This window comes from Microtus pennsylvanicus, chromosome 9 (assembly GCF_037038515.1).
Source record: "Microtus pennsylvanicus isolate mMicPen1 chromosome 9, mMicPen1.hap1, whole genome shotgun sequence".
In the NCBI taxonomy this organism is placed as follows: domain Eukaryota; kingdom Metazoa; phylum Chordata; class Mammalia; order Rodentia; family Cricetidae; genus Microtus; species Microtus pennsylvanicus.
The window spans coordinates 66,219,273-66,243,620 of NC_134587.1; the positions used below are offsets into that span (position 1 = coordinate 66,219,273).

Genomic DNA, 24,348 nt, shown 5'->3' on the forward strand with positions numbered 1-24,348 from the left:
CTACGAACAAATACTGACCACTTTTTCTTTTTAATTTGCATATAGGAAATTCCCTCCCTGATATATATATATAGTAAACTTTTACACACACAGATTTTCAGGGCTACCCCATCGGTGGATTACAGTCCACTCCCAAAGAACACCATTGTGCTGCCCTTGAATTTTTTTTAAGATTTATTTATTTCTGTTCTATGTGTCTCGGTGTTTAACCTGCATGTGTTTCTGTGCACCGTGTGTGCAAGCCGTGTGTCCACAGAGGCCAGAACTGGAGTTCCAGATGGTTGTTAGCCCTGGGGCCCTGGGAATCAAACATGGGTCCTTTATTTTTTTTTTTTTTTTTTTTTTTTTTGTTTTAATTTATTTATTTATTTATTAAGGATTTCTGCCTCCTCCCCGCAACCGCCTCCCATTTCCCTCCCCCTCCCCCGATCAAGTCACCCTCCCTAATCTGCTCGAAGAGCAATCAGGGTTCCCTGACCTGTGGGAATCCCAAGGACTGCCCACCTCTATCCAGGTCTCCTAAGGTGAGCATCCAAACTGCCTAGGCTCCCCCAAAGCCAGTACGTGCAGTAGGATCAAAAACCCTCTGCGATTGTTCTTGAGTTCTCAGTATTCCTCATTGTCCTCTATATTCAGCCAGTCCGGATTTATCCCATGCTTTTTCAGACCCAGGCCAAACATGGGTCCTTTAAAACAGCAACTGTGTCCTAATCTCTGAGCCAACTCTCCGGCTCTGTAAGGCTCTTTGTATTCAGGCCTCCCCGCACCCTGGACTTATATATATAAGTCAAGCCTTGAGAGCCATCTGTGAGTCATATACTATGGCAAAGGGTGAAAGTTTAACTGCTTAAGAGCGTAGTGTTGTGTGACAAGATTTTTCCTGGGAAGACACTCCATACACGTCTACTCAGCTCACCCCAAATACGGAGTCCACCAACTGGGGGAGCCAATGAGTTTGATTGGGGTTACTTATAAGAATTTGGATGGGGGCTTACTTATAGGAACAGAAATGACTCAAAGACAGCTGCATGACCAAAACCCAAGGCAGCGTAGGTGACAGACAGCTCACAAAGCTGGGAACCTGTAACACACTGCGCAGGTCTGCAGGCAGCTCAGCAGCTTAGAGAGTGACTGGATTGGTGTAAACCTCCTCCAGGGAGCTGGTCTGGCCTCACAAGTAGTCTTTAGTGCTTGGCTAGTCTGAGAGTGACCCTCGGGAATCTTTACTGCTTATTCTGGGAGGGAGGGACCTAGTGAATCTAGTAAGTTTGGGGGACTTCCTGAAGCTATTTTGAGTTCTTTGCCTTCCTGCTTAAGAAGCTCCCCTGCAGGGTGGAATGCTTGGATCTCAGAGGAAACAGCTCTCCCATAGGTTCTAAGCAAGTCTTTGAAGGGTGGTGCATTCTGACGTCCCACAAGAGATCTAAAGATAAGGACAGAAACGGAACAGAGATGACAATGGGAGGCAGATTTCACAGAAGTAGTTCAGCCAAATACACAAAAAAGCCCCAAAACAACAGTAGGCTAATGTGAAGTGGGGGCCTTGGTTACAATATATAATACAATTATATATATACTATATTATCTGAAAGGGCCAGTTTTTAGCTTTTTGAGGGGGCTCCAAAACTGTACAAGACTTTACAATTAACCACTATACGTATGTTTTTAAAAACTAAGTAAAATTATGTATCTCTTTTAAAGACAGGGCAGCAGTGGCTTGCCGTGTGTGCGCATGCACACACACACACAGGATAGATGCCTGTATTGGTTAGTTACTTTCCTGTTACTGTCATAAAACACTATAACCAAACGCAACTTAGAGGAGAAAGGTTTTAATTTGGGCTTACAATTCCGAGCAACAGGAGTCCACGATGACAGAGCCATCTTGATGGCTGCAGCTGGAAACTGAGGCTGAGGCCCTACACCATGGCAGGAAGAATGGACTAAGAATGACTCACGGCCTCAGAGCCCATCCCCAGTGACATTCTTCTCCAGCGAGGCCAGGCCTCCCAAGCTTACCAAACAGTGCCACCAACTGGGGACCATTGAAGAGGGGCTGCTAGAACACAGGACGGCAGTTTCTCAAAAATTTAAAAATAGAACCGTTAGATAACCCAGCAGTTCACGCCTAGGTGTATGAGAGCCTGGTATCAAAGAAGCATTTGCCCATTTTAATAGCAGGAGTATTGGCAAAGCAGCCCAAATATCTCTTGTCAGGTGAATAGATAAATCAATTGGTATACACATACAGTGACGTATTCTTCAGTCTTAGGAAGGAAAGTCTGCCATGTGCTACAACACAGACGAGCTCTGAAGACACTGTGGTGACCAGGAAAGAGCATTGGCCTTACCAAGTGCACAGCTCAGGAGCCAGTCACAACAGGGCAAGTGCTCACTCTCTGGCCACTCATGAGAAACACGTGGGTCGTGAGAGTCCTAGAGGCAGCCTGTGAAGTGTTGATCATGAGGGACTGGGGTGGGGGGTCAGAGGGCTGAGAGTTGCCGAATGGGTAAAGGATTTTAGTTTTACCAATAAAGACACGGGAGTGTGATGACAGTTACGTGTACTGTTGAATGGTACACTGAGGCCTTATTAAGTCAGTAGGTGCAGTGATAGACGCAATCAGCCATAATTGAGGCATTGAAAAGTACAGTTATCAAAATTAGGCAGAATAAAAAGAAATAATGAAGAAAAATTGACAGCCACCATTGAGAAATATGAGCCACCATAAAATACAGCAGCAATAACATCAAAAGTAGGAGGGGCCCCGTTATTAAAGCACAGGCATTGCAAACATGGTATCCCCAACTCAGATCGTACATAAAAAAAACCAAAAAACTAAAACAGGTGTGGTAGCATGTACCTGAAATCCCAGTGATGGGAGGGGCAGGCAAGCGATTCTCGGAATTCACTGGTCAGCTAGCATAGTCTGCCTGGCAGAGTTCTAGAACAGAGAGAGAGAGAGAGAGAGAGAGAGAGAGAGAGAGAGAGAGAGAGAGAGAGAGAGAGAGAGAGAGAGAGAGGAGAACTAAGTTTGGGCTTCACCAGGACGCTGCCTTCTCAATAGCATAGGCCGCCTTCATCCCAATCACCCTTGCTCACTGGCTCCTGCCAGGAAAATGATGTCCTCATAAATATTTAAGATGCATGCACACCTGCATACAGAACAAAGTAGAGGGGCAGAAAACTCAAAATTTTCAAAAATAATTGGTAACTTCAAATAGCTTAACTTTTCACATTTGATAAATAATACTGGTCGATACATCCAAGAAGCTTGACAAACTCCAATTTGGATAACACAGATCTACATCCACACATGTGATAATCACAAGACTGAAAGCAAGAGAAAAAAATCTTGAAAGGATTGAGAGAAAAGCAACCGTAACACACACAGAGCTGCAGTCGGGGAACTGGTCATAGTTTCAAAAATGCTGAAGCCAAAGGCAGGCAGCAAGGGGACAGAAAGGACCCATAGCCAGCAAAACTGCCCTTCAAAATTGAAAATGGCAAAAATAAGGTGTCCAAACAGTGCAGACTGAGAATTCATTGTTGGCAGGCTTGCCTTACAAGAAATAATTATGAAGTTCAGACTGAGAAGGTGACCCAGGGCACTGAGCTCCTGGCTCACGCTTGGACAAATGCTCTGGTAGAGGCAATAATAAAACAAAGTAATTATATATTTCCTTTTTGAACTTACATAAGATGTTATGAAAATGTCGCTTATATCTATCTGGTTACTTTCTAATTATATTTTCATCAGAGCATTCTCCCTCCCAAGTCAGCCGAAGGGAAGAAGAAGCCAGGGAGCTAGTTCTTGATCATGCGTCAAGTGTCGGCATCCTCGCAAAGTGAAGAAATGATCTTCAAAGAAATCGTATAAATTGTTTGATCTCTTTTATGTTTCCAGCTGTTGTGTTAGGTCCATGTTTCCTTGAAGGTGCTATCAAACAAGTTCTTATGGTTTCTTAATTTAGTAAAAAGATACCCGTTTGGGTACTCTCTGTGGAAAAAATAAAGAACTACTAAATTTCCACCTGGCTCTTGAGTCAAACAAGCAATATTACACAGTTATTGTCTTGCTTAGGCTGTTTGCACTGCTAATTTGGCACATTATTAGCAACATTTGATGGAAATCCCAGACTTCTAATGAAGTGCTTCTGAAACTTGGCCAGACTCTTTCGTACTACAGAGGAAGACACTGCCTGAATATCATAATTGTTTGTCCTCTCTTACTTGACCTGCTCCCCATCAAACTGTGCTCAAGAGTCTCAGGAACAGGCTGGAGAGATAGCTCGGTGGTTAAGAACACTGGCTGCTCTTCTAGAAGACCTGGGTTCAATTCCCAGCACCTACATGTCAGCTCACAACCGTCCGTAACTCCAGATCCAACACCCTCTTCTGACCTCTATAGGCACCGGATGCACTTGGTGCACAGACATATATGTAGATGAAATGCCCATACGTGTAAAAAAAAATGAAGAAGAAACCATTTATAAAGAGGAAAAAAAATCACAGGGGTGAGAGCAAGAAACGAGCTATAAATTGAATGAGAAATAGAGATAATCACTTATCAACTGTTCACTTTGTGTTGAATTAGTAGAGAAAAAATGTGGTTGTCTCAGAAATCAAATTGTTTCTGTGTCTCTGTATGTCTGTGTCTGTGTGTCTCTGTCGATGTGTCTGTCTGTGTCTCTGTGTATCTCTGTGTGTGTCTCTGTGTCTGTGTATGTCTGTCTGTATATCTGTGTGTGTCTTTGTCCATGTGTCTGTGTATCTGTGTCTCTGTCTCTGTGCCTCTGTGTGTGTGTCTGTGAGGGTACACACCGAGGCTAGAAGCAAAAGCTGAAATCCCAGGCAGCGTGGGTGCTGGGTCCCAACACCAGTTTTCTGATAAAGCAAGAAGCACTCTTAAGCACTGATCCTTCCCTCAACAGCCCCAGAATCAAAACTGTGTAAGTACCATCAGTATTTTTATTGAGCCCCCAACCCATCACAACAGAATTAGCAAACAGATATGTGAGATCCAAGATATCTATTTATATACAAGGTTCCATTTTAAACTGTAGCTGGGAGGATAGTACTCACTTAATATAGTTCTTGGATCCTGGCCAGTAGTCCAACACTTCAGGCACAAAATTAGAACGAGCCATCCCAGGCCTGCCGCTTGATAAAAGTTCCATGCGATAAGTGATTTATTTGCTCACAAAAATATATTTTTTATATAAAACAACCCAGGCCCGAGGTTTCCACCTCCGGTACACACAGAAAGTGCAAAGTGGGGAAATGCGTAGGCCCCTTTTCTATCTTAAAATGGGAATGAATACGTAAAGCTCTGCCATTTGTTCTTGTCCTTCGCTTTCCAGCAGCCTTGTACCTAAAATACTCTGCCACCATGGTCCTCAGTTTGTAAACCTCCACTACAGATAATTCCCCCTTTCAGTGGGAGTTGGTTTCAGGGTCCGCAGCGTCCATTACCACCTGCCCAGCTGGAGTCTCTCTTAGATGAAAAATTGCCGCTTGTTTCTGCTACAGTTTCCTCAGATTTGAGTTGGTAATACGTCTTTAGCTGCAATAACTTTTATATAGATCCACTGAGTTATGAATTCAAAGTGACAATACAAAATCAAAGCTCTTTTATAACAACCCACCATATGGTCATTCCAGCTCCTGTCAGGTATCTGTAAGCCTGCTACCCTTTCTTTTACCTTTGTAAAGCTAGTCTCCGTGGGACTCGCATGATACCTGCTAACTTCTTTCTTCTTCAGCCATCTCACCTTAACTACTTAGATTTATCCCATTTTAATTATCTTTGCTGTTTGTTTTTTTATCCTTTAAAAACTGCTTCGCTAGGCATGATGGCACATGCCTTAATCCCTGCACCTCCGGTGGATCTCCGTATATGTGTGTATATGTTCAGAGAGAGAGAGAGATCAGGTTAGATTTATACACTGCTTTCCCAGAGGGGAAAAGACCATGTCGGAGCCATCTAAATAACAACAATAACAACAAAAATTATGAGCTAGAAAGAAACCAAGATGCCAATAGCGAATACTGTAAGAGAGAGAGGAATAAAGCAGGAATGTGCCTGGCCGGGGGCTGGAGGAAGCCAGAGCCCCGGGCTCTGAAGTGGAAACCTGAGATGGAACAAAAGTACGTTGGTTCATGTTCTGTAGAATCAGAGACCCTGCTTCGCTCTGCTTGGGAAAGGGTCGGAAATCTCCACCCACCTCTCCCCACAAAGCAATCTTGTGGTTCCCAGTTCTAGGCCAAACTGCCTCTTTCCAATCTTGTGGTCTCTGGTTGCTGTAGAATTACAGAGTTGAACAAGGCTCAGAGGGATCAAGTGACCTTGATAACTTCCAAGGACAAAGCCTTGGCCGCTTTCTTTGCGGCCCTGTTCTTCCTGTTCTTTCCTCAGCCTCAGCTCCACCGTTTCTAGGCCCCCAGGGACCATCAGTGCCCCAGATGGGATTACTGTCACCAGGAAGGCCTGATGAGTGTCAGCCAGGAGCTCCACTAGGTAGGTTCCTTGTATTTGTTCATTGGAGTTTTCTCCTGCTATGATGTTGACTCGGTACTAGGTGGTGCGCTTAGGGATTCATTATTTAAGATCACTTTCTCTTGCCAGCCCTGTCTTCAGGACTGCAAACGCTGGACTAGGCAGCTTCTAAAGTCCTCTCATACTCCAGTGTCCTGAGATTCTCCAGCTCTAGGAGCCAGGACAAGAATAAATGTGTGGTTACGAGCTATTTGGTGTAAACATTAACCTCAGATGCTTCAGTGAAAAACACCTGCAGAGAACTTGGCACTGGGAGGACGTTTTTATTCAGTTGAGCCTGAGTGGCCAAACCTCAAAAGAAACACAAGGGAGATAAAGGGAGGACTTGAGAGGAGGATCCCATGTAACTGTGTGTAGACAAACCCTATAAAGTAGCACCTAGAAAAAGACGCCCAAGGCTGGAGGGCCTTGCTCTACGTCCTCAGCCACCAGAGTGACAGATGCCCTTACAAGTAAAACTCCAGGGCACGAAGGACTCTAAGATGTGTTTATGTCTTTTGCCATATGGACCTAGCATCAAGCTGCCTTCTAAATTTTCATCTCTGTACCCATAGATACTCTTAATCAGAAAGATTCCTTTGTATGCAGGTGGTAGTTAACGCAAAAATTTTCAACCAATCAGAATGCAGTGAACAAGTATCTGTGGAGTGCTTACCTATAAATGGACCATCTATATCACATTGCTTCCCCTCCACGCTCAGAGGACCAAAAGACTGTGAGAGCCAGAGGTTCTGGAGGCCAGGGCAAAGCAGTGTCTTCTGAACCTGACAGGATACTGCTCTTATCAACTAATGGTAGCAGGGGTTCCTGCACAAACTCGAGCCAGTCAGCATTCCTTCGTGGAGCAGGGAGGAGTTCCATCGTGGAGCGGGGAGGAGTTCCATCGTGGAGCGGGGAGGAGTTCCATCGTGGAGCGGGGAGGAGTTCCATCATAGAGTGAGGAGGGGTTCCATCGTGGAGCGGGGAGGAGTTCCATCGTGGAGCTGGGAGGAGTTCCATCATAGAGTGGGGAGGAGTTCCATCATAGAGCGGGGAGGAGCTCCATCATAGAGTGGGGAGGAGTTCCATCATAGAGCGGGGAGGAGCTCCATCATAGAGTGGGGAGGAGTTCCATCATAGAGTGAGGAGGGGTTCCATCGTGGAGCGGGGAGGAGTTCCATCATGGAGCGGGGAGGAGTTCCATCACAGAGTGGGGAGGAGTTCCATCGTGGAGCTGGGAGGAGTTCCATCATAGAGTGGGGAGGAGTTCCATCATAGAGCGGGGAGGAGCTCCATCATAGAGTGGGGAGGAGTTCCATCATAGAGCAGGGGCAGTTTGCCTCCTGAGTGTGGTCCTTGGTAGTAGGCTGACCATGCCCCGTGGGATGGCCCATGTCCATGTAGATATGGGCAGCACAGAGAGGACACGGTGGGTTATAAAAACAAAAAGACACAAATATGACAGGGAATAGGTGGTGGCCGTAATCCAGCAGGAGCTATATATAGCGGAGCGGAGGGTGAATATGACCAAACTACATCGTATACATATGTGAATTTCTCAAAAGATTAATAAAAAATACAAGGTATTTTTTTTAAAGCTCTTGGTCTGACCACCTCAATCTCCCCTCCCCGCAAAAACTGCTATTTCTTTGAACTTTCTGCAGCTTTTCTGATTGGGATTCTGGGTGACAGCGTTCCAGACCTTTGAGTTACACCACAGATGAACAGCAGATAGCTTCCCAGAACGAGCTTTAGAATTGATGCTGGAGACACCCATCAGGGCGATAAGTTTATCCCAACACGCCCGTCTCAGACTCTTAAGTGACAGACCCAGGTTTAAAATAGCTTCCATCTGTCGTACTTTGGGAATGTCCTCCTGCTGAATGTAAACGCCGATGAACTGGATTGCACCTTCAGGGTTCTTACAAGCAGCAGTGAAGACATGCCGTCATGGAAAGGCCGCTCTTTCCCCAGGGAGGATGCAGTAGTCTGAGTGAGAGACGTCTCCCGTAGCTTCAGGTGTTTGGACATTTGGTCTTCATCGTTGTTTGGGGAAGGATAGGAGGTGGGACCTTGCTGGAAGAAGTCAGTCGTGGGATGGATGGGCTTTCAGATTTCATTTCCAGTTCGCATTGGCTGCTGCGTATTTACAGTAAAAGATGGGATTTCTCAGTGTCCCGCTCCAGCGGACTCACCCTGATCTCCACCCCCAACACCAAATTAGACTCTCACCCCTCTGGGATCATAAGCCGAAATAAACTCTTCCTTTGTAAGTCACTTTGGGTCATGTTTTATAACAGCAAAGTAACTAGTACAGGACAGAGCCCTTGGCTGGAGGAAGTCGAGGCCTGGCCCAGCAGCTGTCTCCTCGCTCTCCTGGGAACGGGGTTCATACAGTGTGTGTAACACGTACTCTAATTAGATTCTCTCTTTGCCTCTTGATGCCGTTGCTTCAGACTTGCTCCTTGGTGGTTGGACTAGCTGGTTTTAATTTTTTATTTTGGTGGTAGTGGTGGTGATAGTGGTGGTGATAGTGGTGGTGGTGGTGGTGGTGGTGGTGGTGGTGGTGGTGGTGGTGGTGGTGGTGTGAATGTGGAAGCCAGAGGCCAATTCAGGGGACTTTCTATCGGTCCTGTTTTTTAATTTGTGTGTGTGTGTGTGTGTGTGTGTATGTGTAGACAGGGTCTCACTCTGTACGCCTGGATACCCCTAGAACTTGCTATGTAGACCAGGCTGACCTTGAACTCACAAAAATACTCTTGCCTGACTCCTGAGTGCTAGAATTAAAGGCATGTGCCACCATGCCCGATGTTCCTTGGCTTTCAAGACAAGGTCTCTCACTGGAACCTGAGCTCAGCAATCAGACCTGACTGGCTAGCTTCCCTCAGGAAGCCTCCTGTCTCTGCCCTCCAGTGCTGGGGTTATAAGCATGAGCCATCAAGCCTAGCTTTTTACGCAGGTGCTGGGAATCAAATCGCAGCTCCTCGTGCGCTGTCTCCCATTCCTAACTGGCCAGCCGTCTATGGAAGCAGCTCCCTTTCATGACATAGAAGAATTGTTCTATCTTCATTGAGTGTAGAGGACTAGAGAGTGGGTAATACCTACGTGTGGGAAAGAGAACCTGCCGGAAGGTCTACTTTGTGTGATCTGGATTATATTGGATTAGTTTTAATTTATATACAATAAAGCGCATCAAATTTAAGTGTATACTTTGAGTTTTGAAAAATGTGCAGTTTGTAATTGCTACCAGACTTAAAATTGAAGCCAAGTGTTTCCCGTGCTGACAAGTGTCATCATGCCCCTTCGCTAGACACCCTGAGATGAGCCTGCTGGGTGTCTGGTCAGCACTTGCTTTGCTTGGAAGGAGCTGCCGGGCTGTCTACCTCTGCGGCTCTCCTGTCTTCTCCTGTTTCTGAGACAGGGTCTCAGTTCGTATCCCTGGCTGGCTGGCTTGGAACCGTGCCCCAGCTAGGGCTCCACCAAAGTGAGTAATGTTTTCCCCTTAGGGCCCTTTAGCAAGTGTTTTCTTAAATCTCTTTCTCTTTACTTCCTTTCACCCCACCCCAACCCCAGGAAGTCCCGGTCCCTTACAGCGTGTGTGTCACTCCTTAGCCAAAGAAGAAGCCATGGATTGAAACTGTAAGAGGAGGGCTTTTCTAGAGGGATTTGGAATCCTCAGAAAACCTCGTGACTCCCACAGGGCTGGGGCAGGGCACGGAGAGGCACTGAATGAGAAAGACCTTGCCGGAAGGGTTTGTATCCTTATCCTCTTTCCTTTGTCTTTAGTGAAGTCATTTCCGGCAAGCTGCTTGAAGCATGCCACAATTACAAAATACTTTATATTGTTAGGTTTAGCTTCACACTGATTTTGTAAGAGACATGAGTATTATCATCAACCACATTTTATAGAAGACCAAACTGGCTTAGAATATGCATGTGAGTCAGCCAAGGTCCTCTGCCATTACTAACAGAATAATGATGATGATGATTAATAATAATAATAATAATAATGAAGATGAAGATGAAGGAGAAGGAGAAGAAGAAGAAGAAGAAGAAGAAGAAGAAGAAGAAGAAGAAGAAGAAGAAGAAGAAGAAGAAGAAGAAAAAGTAGTAGTAGTAGCCATTTGGGGTCATGGTGTTTTATCACAGCAAAGCAATTAATACAAGACAGAACCTTTTGCTGGGAGGAAGTCAAGGCCTGACCCAGCAGCAGCTGTTGCCTCGCTCTCCTGAGAACCGGATTCATAGTGTGTGTTAACGCATCCTCTAAATAGTTTCTCTCTTTGCCTCTTGACGCCGTTGCTTCAAACATGGTCCTTGGTTGAACTAGCTGTTTTCCTACTTGCTAATGGCTCTAACTGATGCTGTGCTCTGGTTTCTGCCTTGCGAGCCCTCGGTGGTTATGCACAGTCTCCCTGCTTTCCCAGCTAGTCACCGAGATGAGTTGCCAGAGCGGTGTTACCGGTAGCTAACCAGACAGGAATGGGGATGGAGTCCTGCCAGCAGAGCCTGTGCTCTTCCCCTTCCCTGCAGAAGAGACAAATGTTCCCTTTTACAGTCTGGGAGAGGAAAGAAGTGGCAAAATGTCAGCAAACTGTCCCTCCCACCCCTCTCCAGATCTCCACCTCCAGTGCCAGGTGCCATCTTTCATCTCCTCTTCAGACTATTCATATTCTTGGCTCCTGCCGAGGAAACATTCCATCTTCCTGTTTCTGCTGTGTCCTTTGCCGCTGTGTTCCCTGTGGCCCGAGTCTGGTCTTGCATTTGACTTGATTATCCTGCCCTTTCTTCTTTCTCCTCTCTGCCATCCATTCTTGCTTTCTTAGTTCTGCTTCTGTCAAAATCCCTCTTCAGGCTCCTGTGTTCCCCTGACTGCTTTGCATGTTTGTAAATACGCTGTTTTAAGTATGTTTGGGGGAGGAGATAGAGTTTGTGAAACATAGCTGTACAGGTGAGAGACTCTAATCTCAGTCCCCAGCACACTCACATGAAGAACTGGGCAGGGAGGCATACATATGTAACCTACTCTCTGGGTGGGCATGGAGGTTGAGGAAAAAGGATCCCATGGGTCTGCTAGCCAACTGGTCCATCTCCAGGTTCAGTGAGTGATCCTGCTTCAAAAAACAAACTAATGGTAGAAGGGCTGGAGAGGTGGCTCTGTGGTTAAAACATGGACTACTCTTCCAGAGGACCAGGGTTGGATTCCCATCACCACACAGTAGCCCACAATCCTCTGTAACTCCAGTCCCAGTGTATGCAGCACACTCTTCTGGTCTCCCTGGGTACCCGGAGCACAAACAAAAAATGGTGCACAGACAAAACACTCATACACGTAAAATAAATAATTATAATAAAAAGATTTTTTTAATATTGCAGAAAGCCATTAAAGAAGACACCTCATGTCAACCTCTGACCTCCACAGGCACATATACAGACTTGTGTGCACACCATACACACATGCATACAACACACACACAACACCCCAAAACTATCTCAGGACTGTCCAGAGACTTCCAGTCTTACTTTCACAATTATACAGTTACATTTTAAGGGCATTTTGGTTTGATTTGGTTTTGACTTTTTAAATATTTATTTTAGATTTATTTATTGCATATCTTGTCTTCATGTATGTATATGTATCATCTATGTGCCCGGTAACCATGAAAGTCAGAAAAGGTCCTCAGGTCCCCTGAAACTGGAGTTGTGGGTGGTTGCAAGGCACCATGTGGGTGCTGGGGACTGAACCACACAAGCACACCAAGTGCTCCTGACCACCACGCCTTCCCTCCAGCCCCAGGGCTTGACTTTCCAAGACAGGTTGCCTATGTGGCCTGCACAAATCTTGAACTTACTAAGTAGCCTGAGACGCTCTCAAATTCGTTACCCTCCTTCCTCAGCCTCCCAAGTGCTAGGTTCCACGTGCCGCCTTTCCCTGCCCGTTACTGTCAAGGATTCTAGAGTGTGATGTGGATGCTGGCATGTGCCATTCAAGAGTGATGTGACTAGAAACTCCTCAGGACAAGGTCTGCATCTGAAGTGCTAAAAAGAGACACCTTCTGCTGCTGTGCCGCTCTATGAAGATGCCAAACAAGAATGTTTCATTTTACTTCATTTACTAGGAAAAGCTAGTAATTTTTGTGTTTGCGGAGTCTGAGTCACCATTTGTGGCAGAGTCGTTAGACAACACATCACACCGTTGAAGAGGTGGGACCCTCTCTTCATCTGAAGTGTCAAAACGCAAGATTCAGTTTCAGCTTTCGGCGAAAGTAGGTAGCTCTTATATTTTTAGGGAGTGGATGTGATGTTTTGGGGGCTTTATTGAAAGGAAATTAGGAGATCAGTTAAGGGTCCTCTGCAGGAGAACCTGTCTTTGAAAGAAAGCTTTAACTGAGTGAAGCCCATGACCTTTCATGCAGAAATGGTCAGAGACCACAGTAAACTGGGTGGAAAGTAGGGGGTAGAGGGCCAGTCCTTGAGAACTGCAACTACCACACTGCGATACACAGTGTGACGCCAAGTCTTCAAGAGGGTCACGAGCCCAAGGTCCCCTTGGCTACATAGTGAGCTTGAGGCCAGCTTAGGAGACAGAAGACCATAACTCAAAAAATAACTTAAAAATAATAGTGTATCTCTTTATCTATGCATGTATTAAAAGAAAATAAAAGTTGGGTGGGTAGTGATGGCACACGCCTTTCATCCCCCAGCACTCAGGAGGCAGAGGCAGGCAGATCTCTATTAATTCAGGGACAGTCTGGTCTACAGAGTGAGTTCCAGACCAGCCAGGACTGATAGAGCAACCCTGTCTCGAAAATCCAAATAATAATGAAATAAAAGCTAGGTAGGGTGGCTCACTCCTTAATCCCAGCATTCAAGACCAGTCTGGTCTACATAGTGAATTCCAGGCCAACCAGGGCTATATAGTGAGATCCTGTCTTAAAAATAAAATTGTGTTTGTGTGTGTGTGTGTGTGTGTGTGTGTGCGCGCACATATAAACTACAAAAACCTTTCGTAGTACTGTGCACCCCCACCTCCCCCACTCCCCCACTCCCATCTGCGCACTATTCGCTAGAATCCAGTTCCCGAGCTTCGGGCAAGGGGCTGGAGGTTGAGGAAACACACACAGAGACAGACCAACACACGGACCTCCAATCACTGGTACAAAGCCCTTCTTTAATAGCACTGTGGAGGCTTAAATACCCAGCAGTCAATGACCAACAGGTGAAAACCCCATCCTCTGACCCTCTAGGCAAAGCACAGCTTTTAGTAACTTCAATTAGAAGGCTCTAGACAGGGAAGAGCAGCTGAAGGCCAGGACTCAGTTGGTCCCAACATCGTAGTACTCCACGGCAGGGACCTTCTTACCCAAACCTTGTTTTCCATAAATGTGCTTGGGGCCACAATTCCTTCAAATTCCTGGTTTAAAATAGATGTGAGTCTGTCCAAAAACAGCCTGAGAATGTTTGTCTTCACTTACATACATGCAGGCAAAACACTCATACATATAAAAAAAATCATTTTAAAAAAGATATCTCTTTCTCCATCTTCTTTTTATAAACTCCACTGTCGGTTCTTTTTATAAATTGCCTTTACTTCATATCTAAGCCTCCCCGTTCCAATATTAAATAAATATCTAGTTGTATCTTTTCTTAGTCTCTTTAGAGTTCAGTTTTTACTTTTAAAACTCATTTGTTTTGATGTCAGCTAAGGAACATAGCTCTTCTTTTTAAAGAATTTATTCTGTATGCATGACATTTATGCAGTGCCCTTGAAGGCCAAAAAAGGCATCAGGTCCCCTGGGCCTGAAGTTACAATTGTGAGGCAAATGTGGATGTTAAGGGTTGAACCTGAGTTTTCTGGGAGAACAAACAGTGCTCTTGGTTGCTGAGCCGCCATCCAGCCCGAGTCTAGCTTTTCCCCTTCCAGATAGCCAGTGCTGAGTTCTCTCAGCATCATTAATTGGATGAGTCAGTGTTTACCGATCTTCACAATTCTGCTTTCCTGCCATCAGTTCCCTCTTATGTAATACCTCAGCAGATCTCTACTGCTCTGAACTTGGACATCCATAATTCTTAGAAAGTTAACATTTGGCTGTCTGCGTGGCATCATCTGGTTCATCAGGGTCTTAGTTAAAGAAGTCTTACCACCTTCTCCTGTGCTCCAGATTGTGGGGTTATTTCTTATAAGGTTTGTTTTGAATTGTGTGTTTGTATATCTGCATGTTGGTTTATGTGCTTGAGTGTAGTACCTGAGATGTCCAGAAGAGGGCGTGGGATCCTCCAGAGCTGGTGCTACAGGCAGTCTTGAGCCACCTGACAAGCTTGCAGGGAACCAAACTTGTGTATTCTGCAAACGCAATGTAGACTCTTAACCACTGAGCAATCTCTCCAGTCTGTTGTGTGTTTATTTGTACATTTTGTTTTGTTTCACTTGAGATTAATAAAAATAAATAACGAGAAAGGGGAAAATCCAAAGTGCTTTGCTTGCCCTTATAGATACAAAGTATCTTGAAGATGAGAGAGATTGTTTAGATTACTAAAGAGTGGTGATTCCTTCTTCTCAGCCCAGCACTTACTGGCCTTGAGTACAATGGTTAGGGCATGAACACGAAGGTGAAGTCATGGTAAAGTCTTGATGGTAGTGGGCATAAGAAACCTCAGTAGAAAAGGGAATCTCTGGGCTGGAATTGGTGTCAAAGGTAACATAAAAAAAAATGACTAATTTCCCACCCAAACAAAGCAAAGGACAGCCATTTGGCATGTCACCAGCTACTCTCTCCAATGTTCTGGTGATTTACTTCTTTGTGCAGCATGTCCAAGAAAGTCTGTCACCAGCCCCTCTCCTGTCACTGAAAAGAAACCACCCAACAAGGGAGAAAGCCACTTAGTTGTTTTTCGTTCCAGCCCCTCTTAGCCCAGGGCTGTGAATGAGGCTGCCTCTTTCCCTTTATCTGCCTGTGTTCTAATCCAGCATCCTTACGGTCGGCTTCAGCACACAGTAGCACAGAGTTTTCTGCCCACATTGACACTTGTCTCTTGAGCAGATTGTCCTCCACACCATGGCCAGGATGGTCTTTTAAAAAGTCCTGTGTTTGGACTGGCAAGATGACTCAGCAGCAAGTAAAGTTACTTGTCCCTAAGCCTGGTGACCTATGTATGGTCCCTGGGATCCACAAAGTAGAGACTCCCACTGGCTGTCCTCTGACCCCCTCCTGACCCTCCCTGGCATGTGCACTTATGCATCATAAATAAATAAATATGTAAACACACACACGTATATATGTATATGTGTTTTTGCATGCATATATACATGTGTACATACATACATACTTTAAAGTGGCCCCACTCAGTTGTCATCGTGTTTTCCCTCATCCTTGCCTGCCCCCAACCTGCTGTCCTTCCAACCGTGAGAACTGACTGGAATAAACGCCTCCCACGGTCACAGAGGTCATTTACCCTGCCGGGATCACATAAGCCCTTCCCTGCCCTCAGACGAGGACATACTCCATGCTCTTGTGCGGTATTAGTCAGCAGCGCGGAATCATTTCTTATGTCGTTTTTGATTGGAGTCTGTTTCCGCCACTGTGCCGACAACCCCAGCTGTGCAGTAGCCACCATTTGTCTCTTACTGCATTGCTAACGAAGGAGATGCCGTGCAAAGACTCGCTGGGTGACCACTCTGGCTTATAGCCTACCCGAGATAGAAGGCAAGGTTTCACTTTTTTTAAAAAAAAAAAGTGTTTTAAGAGAAAGAGCAGTGGTCCCAGTTTTGTTTGTTTGTGTGTGTGTGTGTGTGTATTTCAGGTTCCCACAGAAGCCAGAAGAGGTCATTAGACAGCCTGAGGCTGGAGTTGCAGGTGGCTCACAGACACCTAATGTAGGTGCTAGGAACAGAACTCAGGTCCTCTGGGAGAGCAACAAGTGCCCTTAACCGTGAGCCATAACTCCAGTGCCGCCCCAAACCTATTTTGATTTTCATCTACATATTAATACTAATCATATTCATAAACTCTCTCTACTTCAGTAGGGTGTTATTTTCTGCCTTGAAAGCAGCCTTCCATTTGTCTCACATAGAACCTACATAGAATAACCATCTTAAACTATGGTAGGATATATCAGTATGTATTTTGCTTAATTTTATAGCTATTGCATTTTATATATATATAGTTCAATATGTTTGTAGGCTTATTTATTATATGTTATTTTCTCATTTGAGAAGCGTGTAACCACAAAATACACTTTGGAAAGGAAAGTTCATAGATTATACCACTAATATCAGTTAGTGTGTGTTACCTTTTAACCTTCCCCCTGCCTCCGTGCTAGGGATTTAACCCCAGGTCTCATTTGTGCTAAGCAAGAATGCTACCAATGAGCTACATTCTCGGGCCTCTTTTTGGTCTTTTTGTGTTAACTTTTTATACTGCCATAATCAAACTGTATATTAAAGAATTTGTATTCTCTTTTCTCCCACCCATGCCTAACTGGTGATTGACCAAAGCGCACACCGCCTGTGAGATGAACCTTCTTCATTCTGCCCAATGCAATGAGCACTTAGGAAAGGACACACTGTTGGGCTCCACTGTTTGTGCCTCCCACCACACAGAACAAAAGCAAATCTGATTCCTTGACAGTATTTTAACAGAATAACGCTCCCAGCCCTGCCCAGGTGTGTTTCTTGTAGTGTGTCCTCTCCTGGGAGACATAGCAAAACTTGTCTCTCCACTTCCTCGCTGTTTTCTCTGTGCATTCAGTAGTAAAATAATCATTTACTACATCCTGGAGTTGCGGCAATGGAGGCTCTGTCATCTGATGGGAGAGCACAGGCCACACCTCCTAAAGGATGGATGAGTGAGTGAAGGAATGAATTGGGTGATAGTTGGATTTTTTAGAGGGGTGAGTGAGGTTGTAGAGGAAGGGGTGCTCTTCTGCAGGATCAGGACAGCATCCAGAGTGTCACAACGGAGCAGATTCCTAAAGGGAGCAGGGGGGAGCCGTGGGGGTTGTTGGGGGGGAGGGTTTGTTCCTGGCGGGGTGGGGCGGAGTCATCAGGCACTGTGTTAGTTACGTTTCGTTTTGCTGTGGAAAACACCGCGATTGCATTTAATTGGGCTTATTAGAGGGCTGGAGTCCATGGTAATGGCACAAAGACAAGAGTGGAGAATTCACAGCTTGATCCGAAAGTAGAAGACAGCAAAACAAGCCTGGAATTGTGCCAGTCTTTCCAAACCTCGAAGCCCACCCTAGTGACACGCCTCCTCCAACAAGGCCACACTTTCTTGTCCTTCCCAAACAGTTCCAGCAACAAGGGACCAAGTGTTTAGACGGGCGCATATAGGGGCCATTCTCATTCAAACCACCACGGAGACCAAAGCCCCGTGGTTATTAGACTGTGCTTTGTGAGTCAAGTAGTGAAGAGCTGGGGTGAGGGGTGACTGGGACCACAGTGGTCAGGGGTGGGTGGTGACCTTGCTAGCCCAGTGTGGTCGCTGGTCTTTCCTGAGAAAGATGAGAGACAGTGGCTAGTGACCAGCCTGCCCTGGCCTGCTGCATTCTCTATTTTCTGTGCCCCTCCTCCAAGGCTCAGTAGTTTTGTCTTGGTCACCCCCAGGAGGAGTAACCTTGTTCCGGAGTTTGAAGACACATCTTTCCCACACATCAATGTCAATGAGCTTCTCCCTGTACTGTCACACAGTGAGATCATACAACCTGTGTTCCAAGGAGCTAGGACATTCCAAACATTTAAAAAATGATATAACTTTGATGTATTCTTTATTTGTTACTCATTTGAGGAAATCGTTCTCTGAAAACAGTGACCAAATATATTTTTCAAACTGCATACAATACTTCATCTAAAATGGCATCGATCTGTGGGTATTAAACAATCTAGCAGCCAGCTTTGTATTTTATCTTTTATTTCTGGTTGGTTTGGAGGGGAGACTAATTATAATCTTCCTTGAATTGCTTTGTGGTCAAGTCTGTCGCATTCTAAAGACAGATCCCATTAGCAGGCTTTAAACACTTCTGAAAGAATTAGCTGTTACAGGTACTCAATAGTGATTGATTTCTTTGTTCTCTTTCTATAGGAAGAAAAATCACAGCTTTCCCAGGCTGGGAAGAAAAATATGGAATGTGCTGTACCACTGACTGAACACAACCCAATGAACTGTACTGCCCGTAGTTCCGAAACCAGCAGCTAACAGTTTCTTCAGACTTCAGCACCATCCAGCACTTTCCAGACCAGACTCGCTGTTTGCAAGAACTCTTGGCCTCCCGAAGTTAGCAACCTCAGACTTTGTTTATTTAAAATATTTCTACACAAGAAAAGTACCCCAGAGCCCATTCTACAAAATGGCCATGGATGGGTATCTGTGGATGGTCATTTTGGGTTTTATTATTGCTTTCATCCTGGCCTTTTCAGTGGGTGCCAATGACGTTGCCAACTCCTTCGGAACCGCAGTGGGCTCTGGCGTGGTGACCTTGAGACAGGCGTGCATTCTGGCTTCGATATTTGAAACCACTGGCTCTGTGCTCCTGGGAGCGAAAGTAGGGGAGACTATCCGGAAGGGCATCATCGACGTGAACCTCTACAATGACACCGTGGAGACCCTCATGGCTGGGGAAGTGAGTGCAATGGTTGGTGAGTAGCTCTGCCCTCTGCTCCCTCTGTCCCACGGCCGTTCCTATAAGGGGGGGAGGGGAGTCCTACGTTTTAACTGTCGGGAAGCTGGTTTAAATCTGTGCTTACGATACAGTTTTCATTGCCTGTGCTTTATGGTTTTTACAAGCAAGCATCCATTTTCCTCAAACTTTTAGCCATTTAAACATATACTTGAGCCTCTGGATACCACGTGTAGAATATTGCTTTGTTGTTTTAGGGAAAGAACATATATTTATATACATATATTTATATAAACATATATTTATATAAAATATAAATATATTTATATAAAATCAATGACTGTGTTTTAAATCTTACCTATAACCAACCTTGAAAGTTGATTTATATTCTTATAATGATTTTCATTGTGTATGATGGAATGTTTCAAAAATGTAGGTATAATAAAAAAATATTTAGGAGTTTGAGTGTGCCTCTGGACTAAGACCGCTTGCCTGGCATGCATGAGGCTCTGAGAACAACCCTCAGAACTATGGTAGAATACTTGGGGACAGTATACTATGGCAGGATCTGTCCTTAGCATGCTCAAGGCCCTGGCCATCTCTGGTACCAAGAAAAGAAAAAGATTGATTAATTTAAATTTTGTTGTTTCAGTTTATAATTTAACCTGTAGTTTCCTAATAGCCAAGTAAAATTGAGATATTTTTTTTTAGGTCATTAAGGCAGTGTTTCTCAACCTGTGGGTCGCGACCATCTGAAGGTCATATGACCCTTTCACAGGATTGCCTAAGACATCAAAAAAAAAAAACCACCCAGATATTTGCATTATGATTTTATAATTGCAGCAAAAATTAGTTATGAAGTAGCAGTGAAAGTAATTTTATGGTTGGGGGGTCACCACAACATGAGGAACTGTATTAAAGGGTCGCAGTGTTTGGAGGGTTGAGAAAGGTGTCGTGAGAAAGGGCTATTGAAACTACGGGGGGAATAGAGAAACACTGACAGGTTCAGTCCTAAGTGGAGCCCCGCTCCGACAGAACCTTCTCCGGTAGTCTCGGCACCTAGGCGAAGCCATCTGCGCCTGCGCACTGAGAACTCCCTGTGGCTGCCTTGGAGGAGCTGAGCAGTTTGTCCCCACTGCGGTTTCGTAAGCGGCGTAGCTTGTCCACTTTTCACTTTTCCCATCCACGGCCTTTGGCTCCTTATTCAAAGAGTAAAGGATTGTTTTTTTTCTTAACCTCAACTAGAATTTGGGTTTACCAAGGCAATTTGAGGGTTTGTCTGAATAGCACGATTGTTTTGGTTTCTCTCTTCTCTGGGTTTGTTCGGGTGTGGTGGTTGATTCTGCTGTTTCCTTTCTGGTTTGTGGTTAGATGAACTGGAGAGCTCCTTGGGTTGGGAGTTTGTATGACCTGATTTTAAAGACTGAATTCCTTGCGAGCCGGAGCCATCCGAACATAACAAGACAAGGTTGCCGGGCCGTGGTGGTGCACACCTTTAATCCCAGCACCTGGGAGGCAGGGGCAGGTGGATCTCTGTGAGCTCGAGGCCAGCCTGGTCTACAAAAGCTAGTTCCAGGACAGGCACCAAAGCAACACAGAGAAATCCTGTCTTGAAAAACCAAAATAATAATAATAATAATAATAATAAAAACATGACCAGGTCTCTGTTACTGACCAAGTCTGTTGAGAGCCCCAAATCCTCGCTGCCTGCGCTCCTCCTCAGCTTTTCTCTTCTTCCTCTCCTGCTCTGTCTTTCCATTCTCAATCGGCCTCACTCTGTTCTGTTTTGACTGGTCCCCGGACCTGGGCCTCTGTGCTGCCTAAAAGCCTGGTGTCAGAGGTAAGTGGGTTGAGTAGAAGAAGCTCCTCCCAATGTCAACTAAACTTCCAGAACAATCTATCTTTTGAGACCCTTTGCTTAGCCCTGTAGAAAATGAACCCACTTCATATAAAGTCAGCAATGCTTCCAAAAACCTGAGAATTCAGATCTGGGCATCCGCTCATGGAGATTCTACACAATGACAGGACAAACCATTTCTTCAAGCCACGACAAGGAGTGCACAAAACCGTCAAGCCTCCTCACCCTTCACTTCCTGTTCTCACACAGCACCCTACCCTTCCTCATGCCCACCCCTCACCCTCATGTGACCCTGAACCTTTGTTTGCCTTCTATTTAATCTTCCAGACACCACTTACTATCTCAAAGGAGCCTGTCTCCCATTTTCCCTGAGTTTCTCTTGATACCTTTGTTCCATAGCCCATCCGTTTTCCTCTTTGTAGGATGCCATTATCTTACAAGTATCTTTCTTCAGTTTTCTTCTTGATGTTCATGTGACCCTGTATCCCTTCAGCAGTTCCCAGGGGTCGGGTGGCTCCTGTCCGCTGGCTGCCCCTGTGCCGCCATGTCTTATCCTGTCTTCCCATGATCCCACCTCTCACTGTCACCTCTAAAGTCAGCAAGAAAAATGGTGGCAGCTCTCGGAAAGGAAAATTCAGTCTGCGTGTGACAGAGTGAGCTCAGACCATCCTCCGACATCACCAGTTTAACTGTATAAGAATATTACAAAACCATGAAGTTTATACTTTTACATTACAGTTCTGAGCGAGGACACCCGACCCTGACTCGGGTCTTACGTGTAAGGCAAACCAGTTGCAGCTGATCAGGTCACAGAGGTGGGGCCTAGGGAACTGTCCAGAGAAAGGCGGGTGCTACCCTGGCGACTTGGCCTTACGGTAGCACAAGGCTGATTTCTTCTTCACTCAACAACACTTCAGAGATGTATATGGCGCCACCCCCAGCCTCCACTCAAAAGGTCAGCATGCCTGGCCTTCGCTGGAGCGGCTGTCCACTTTGCCTCACCCTCTAGGACCTATGTGGCCTTAGATGAACCTGCGCCACTCAGCTCTCTTTGAAGAAAAGGCCAGGGGGTGCTTAAGGACGCTGCTACTGCCAGGCAACCTGATTTTCCCAGTTAGCAGTGGGGTTAGTGGTAGTCCACTTTATCAGCCCGGCCTTTTGTTGTCGTTCATTCTGTTTGCCCTTCTTAGCAACGGCCGCTGAAAGGGATAACTCCCAGCTGCTACGCTCAGTGTTCCCTGCCATGTAGGACCTGCTTATGAAAATGGCTTCTATGACCTACAGCCTAGAAAAACATCAAGCGTAGAACACAAGGCCAAACTCAGAGCTCCCAGTAATATTGCAAACAAGATCTGAGAGCAATGCCCAACTTCAAGTTATACCCAGTTTCAGTTTAACTATCCCAGTTTTGTTTTTCACGTGTGTGGCAAAAGTCAAGGGCCATCAACATGTTACTCGCTTACATGGACTAATATGGTCTGTTTGTCTCTAGCTTGTCTCATGGACTACAAGACAGAACAAAACTTCCTCCCAATATACTGCCTTTTAAAAATTTTTCATGTGTAACGTCTCAGTTGCTTGCTCATCATAACCAGACTTTCCAGCAGACTCACCAGTGATGGCTGGTGATCACTCTGAGTGACTTTTGTCAGGGGGTTGGTGTTTTGTAAGAAAACAATGCATAGAAAATTAAACTCAGGGTGTCTTAGTTAGGGCTTCTATTGCCGTGAAGAGACACCATGACCTTGGCAACTCTTATAAAGGAAAGCATTAGACCTTGCTTACAATTCAGAGGGTCAGTCCATTATCATCATGGCAGGAGCATGGCAGCGTGCAGGCAGACATGGTGCTGGAGAGGTAACTGAGAGCTCTGTATCTTACACAGGCAACCGGAAGTGGACTCGGACACTGGGCATGGCTTGAGCATATGAGACCTCAAAGCCCGCCCCCACAGTGACACACTTCCTCCAATAAGACCACACCTCCTAATAATGCCACTCCCTATGAAATTGTGGGGACCTGTTGCATTCAAACTACCATGCTGGGACGTGATGTTATAGATGCCCTCCCCCTGCCAGGCATCAAAGACATTGTGTTGAGTATCTGGGGTTTTAACTCATCTTTCCATCTACAGGTTCAGCTGTTTGGCAGTTGATCGCATCCTTCCTGAGACTTCCAATCTCAGGAACTCACTGCATAGTCGGCTCTACCATAGGCTTCTCCCTTGTGGCAATCGGTACCAAAGGCGTGCAGTGGATGGAGCTTGTCAAGATTGGTAATTGGCATCTTCTTTTACCTTTAGCAAGTAAAGTTTGCCTTCTCTAGAGTAAGTTTTATTAAAAGTTACTTTTGTAATACTTTCCCCCTCAATGTTAAGGGTTAGAAGACCAGTATTGTATAGGCAGGTAATGCATTTTCTTTACAATTTCCATTATTGGGGCAAGTTCACTGTTACTTGTCAGTTTTAACTCCATGCTTAAAATGTTACAGCGTCATCTAGCTTTTGAAATCAGTTATTTTTTATTTATTTTGTTTTATATGCATTGGTGTTTTTGCCATGGGTGTTGGGCTCCCTGGAACTGGAATTACAGGCAGTTGTGAGCTGCCATGTGGGTGCTGGGAACTGAACCTGGGTCCTCTGGAAAAACAATCAGTGATCTTAACCACTTAGCCATCTCTCCAGCCCCCTGAAATCAGTATCTTATCTGCCCTTGCCAAGCAGAAGAAACATACATTTCACTGAAATCAGCATAGAGTTTGAGAAAGACTAGAGCTAGGTCCAAGTGAGGCAAAGCCTTAAATCCAAGAGTCAGTGTTTAAGGTCGTGGGGAAGCCCAGAGAAAGCCACTGTTATTGACTTCCCTGCATCGCACGCTGCTCAGGTCTGCCCCCTGGAGGAAGCACTGTGGTGGTCCATCTACACTAGACAGTCTCTGACAGTCCTCTCAGGGCTCACTCAAATGAACGGTGCCATCGCTGTCTTGCAGGGAGTTCATTCTTTCCTAGAACCATAGGGCCTTAGGAGCTATAGCTCATAATGATCCCTGGCCTGCCAATCAGGGGCGCGGGCCCCCATGAAAATCACCTTATGTCCCCAAGCTCCTGGAATAACTGCTTTCAACCCTAGCGCATTACAACTACCTGAAGGAGCAATTAAGAAGTATCCACATTCTGATCTTACTCTGCACCGCCTGAAGTCTGGGGGTGGGGCCAGAGTTTGGAAACTCCCAAGTGGTTTCTGGGTGAAGCCAGAACTAGAAGCACCCAGCAGAGGCTAACACCAGATGTGAGGAAGGAAAACACCAGGCTGGATGTGATTAAAGGAAATAGACCCAC

The 24,348-nt window shown here is 45.4% G+C and overlaps 1 protein-coding gene across 4 annotated transcripts in view; it reads left to right on the plus strand.

Moving 5' to 3' along the window:
• Slc20a2 (solute carrier family 20 member 2) overlaps window positions 1-24,348 on the plus strand; it is a 93,494-nt gene that overhangs the window by 43,805 nt on the left and 25,341 nt on the right. For all 4 annotated transcript variants that reach the window (XM_075986312.1, XM_075986313.1, XM_075986314.1 and 1 more), the window contains exons 2-3: window positions 18,620-19,173; window positions 23,147-23,287. In XM_075986312.1, coding sequence (XP_075842427.1) covers window positions 18,885-19,173; window positions 23,147-23,287 — 430 coding nt within the window. In that variant the 5' untranslated portion in view covers window positions 18,620-18,884. The remainder of the gene's footprint in view (window positions 1-18,619; window positions 19,174-23,146; window positions 23,288-24,348) is intronic.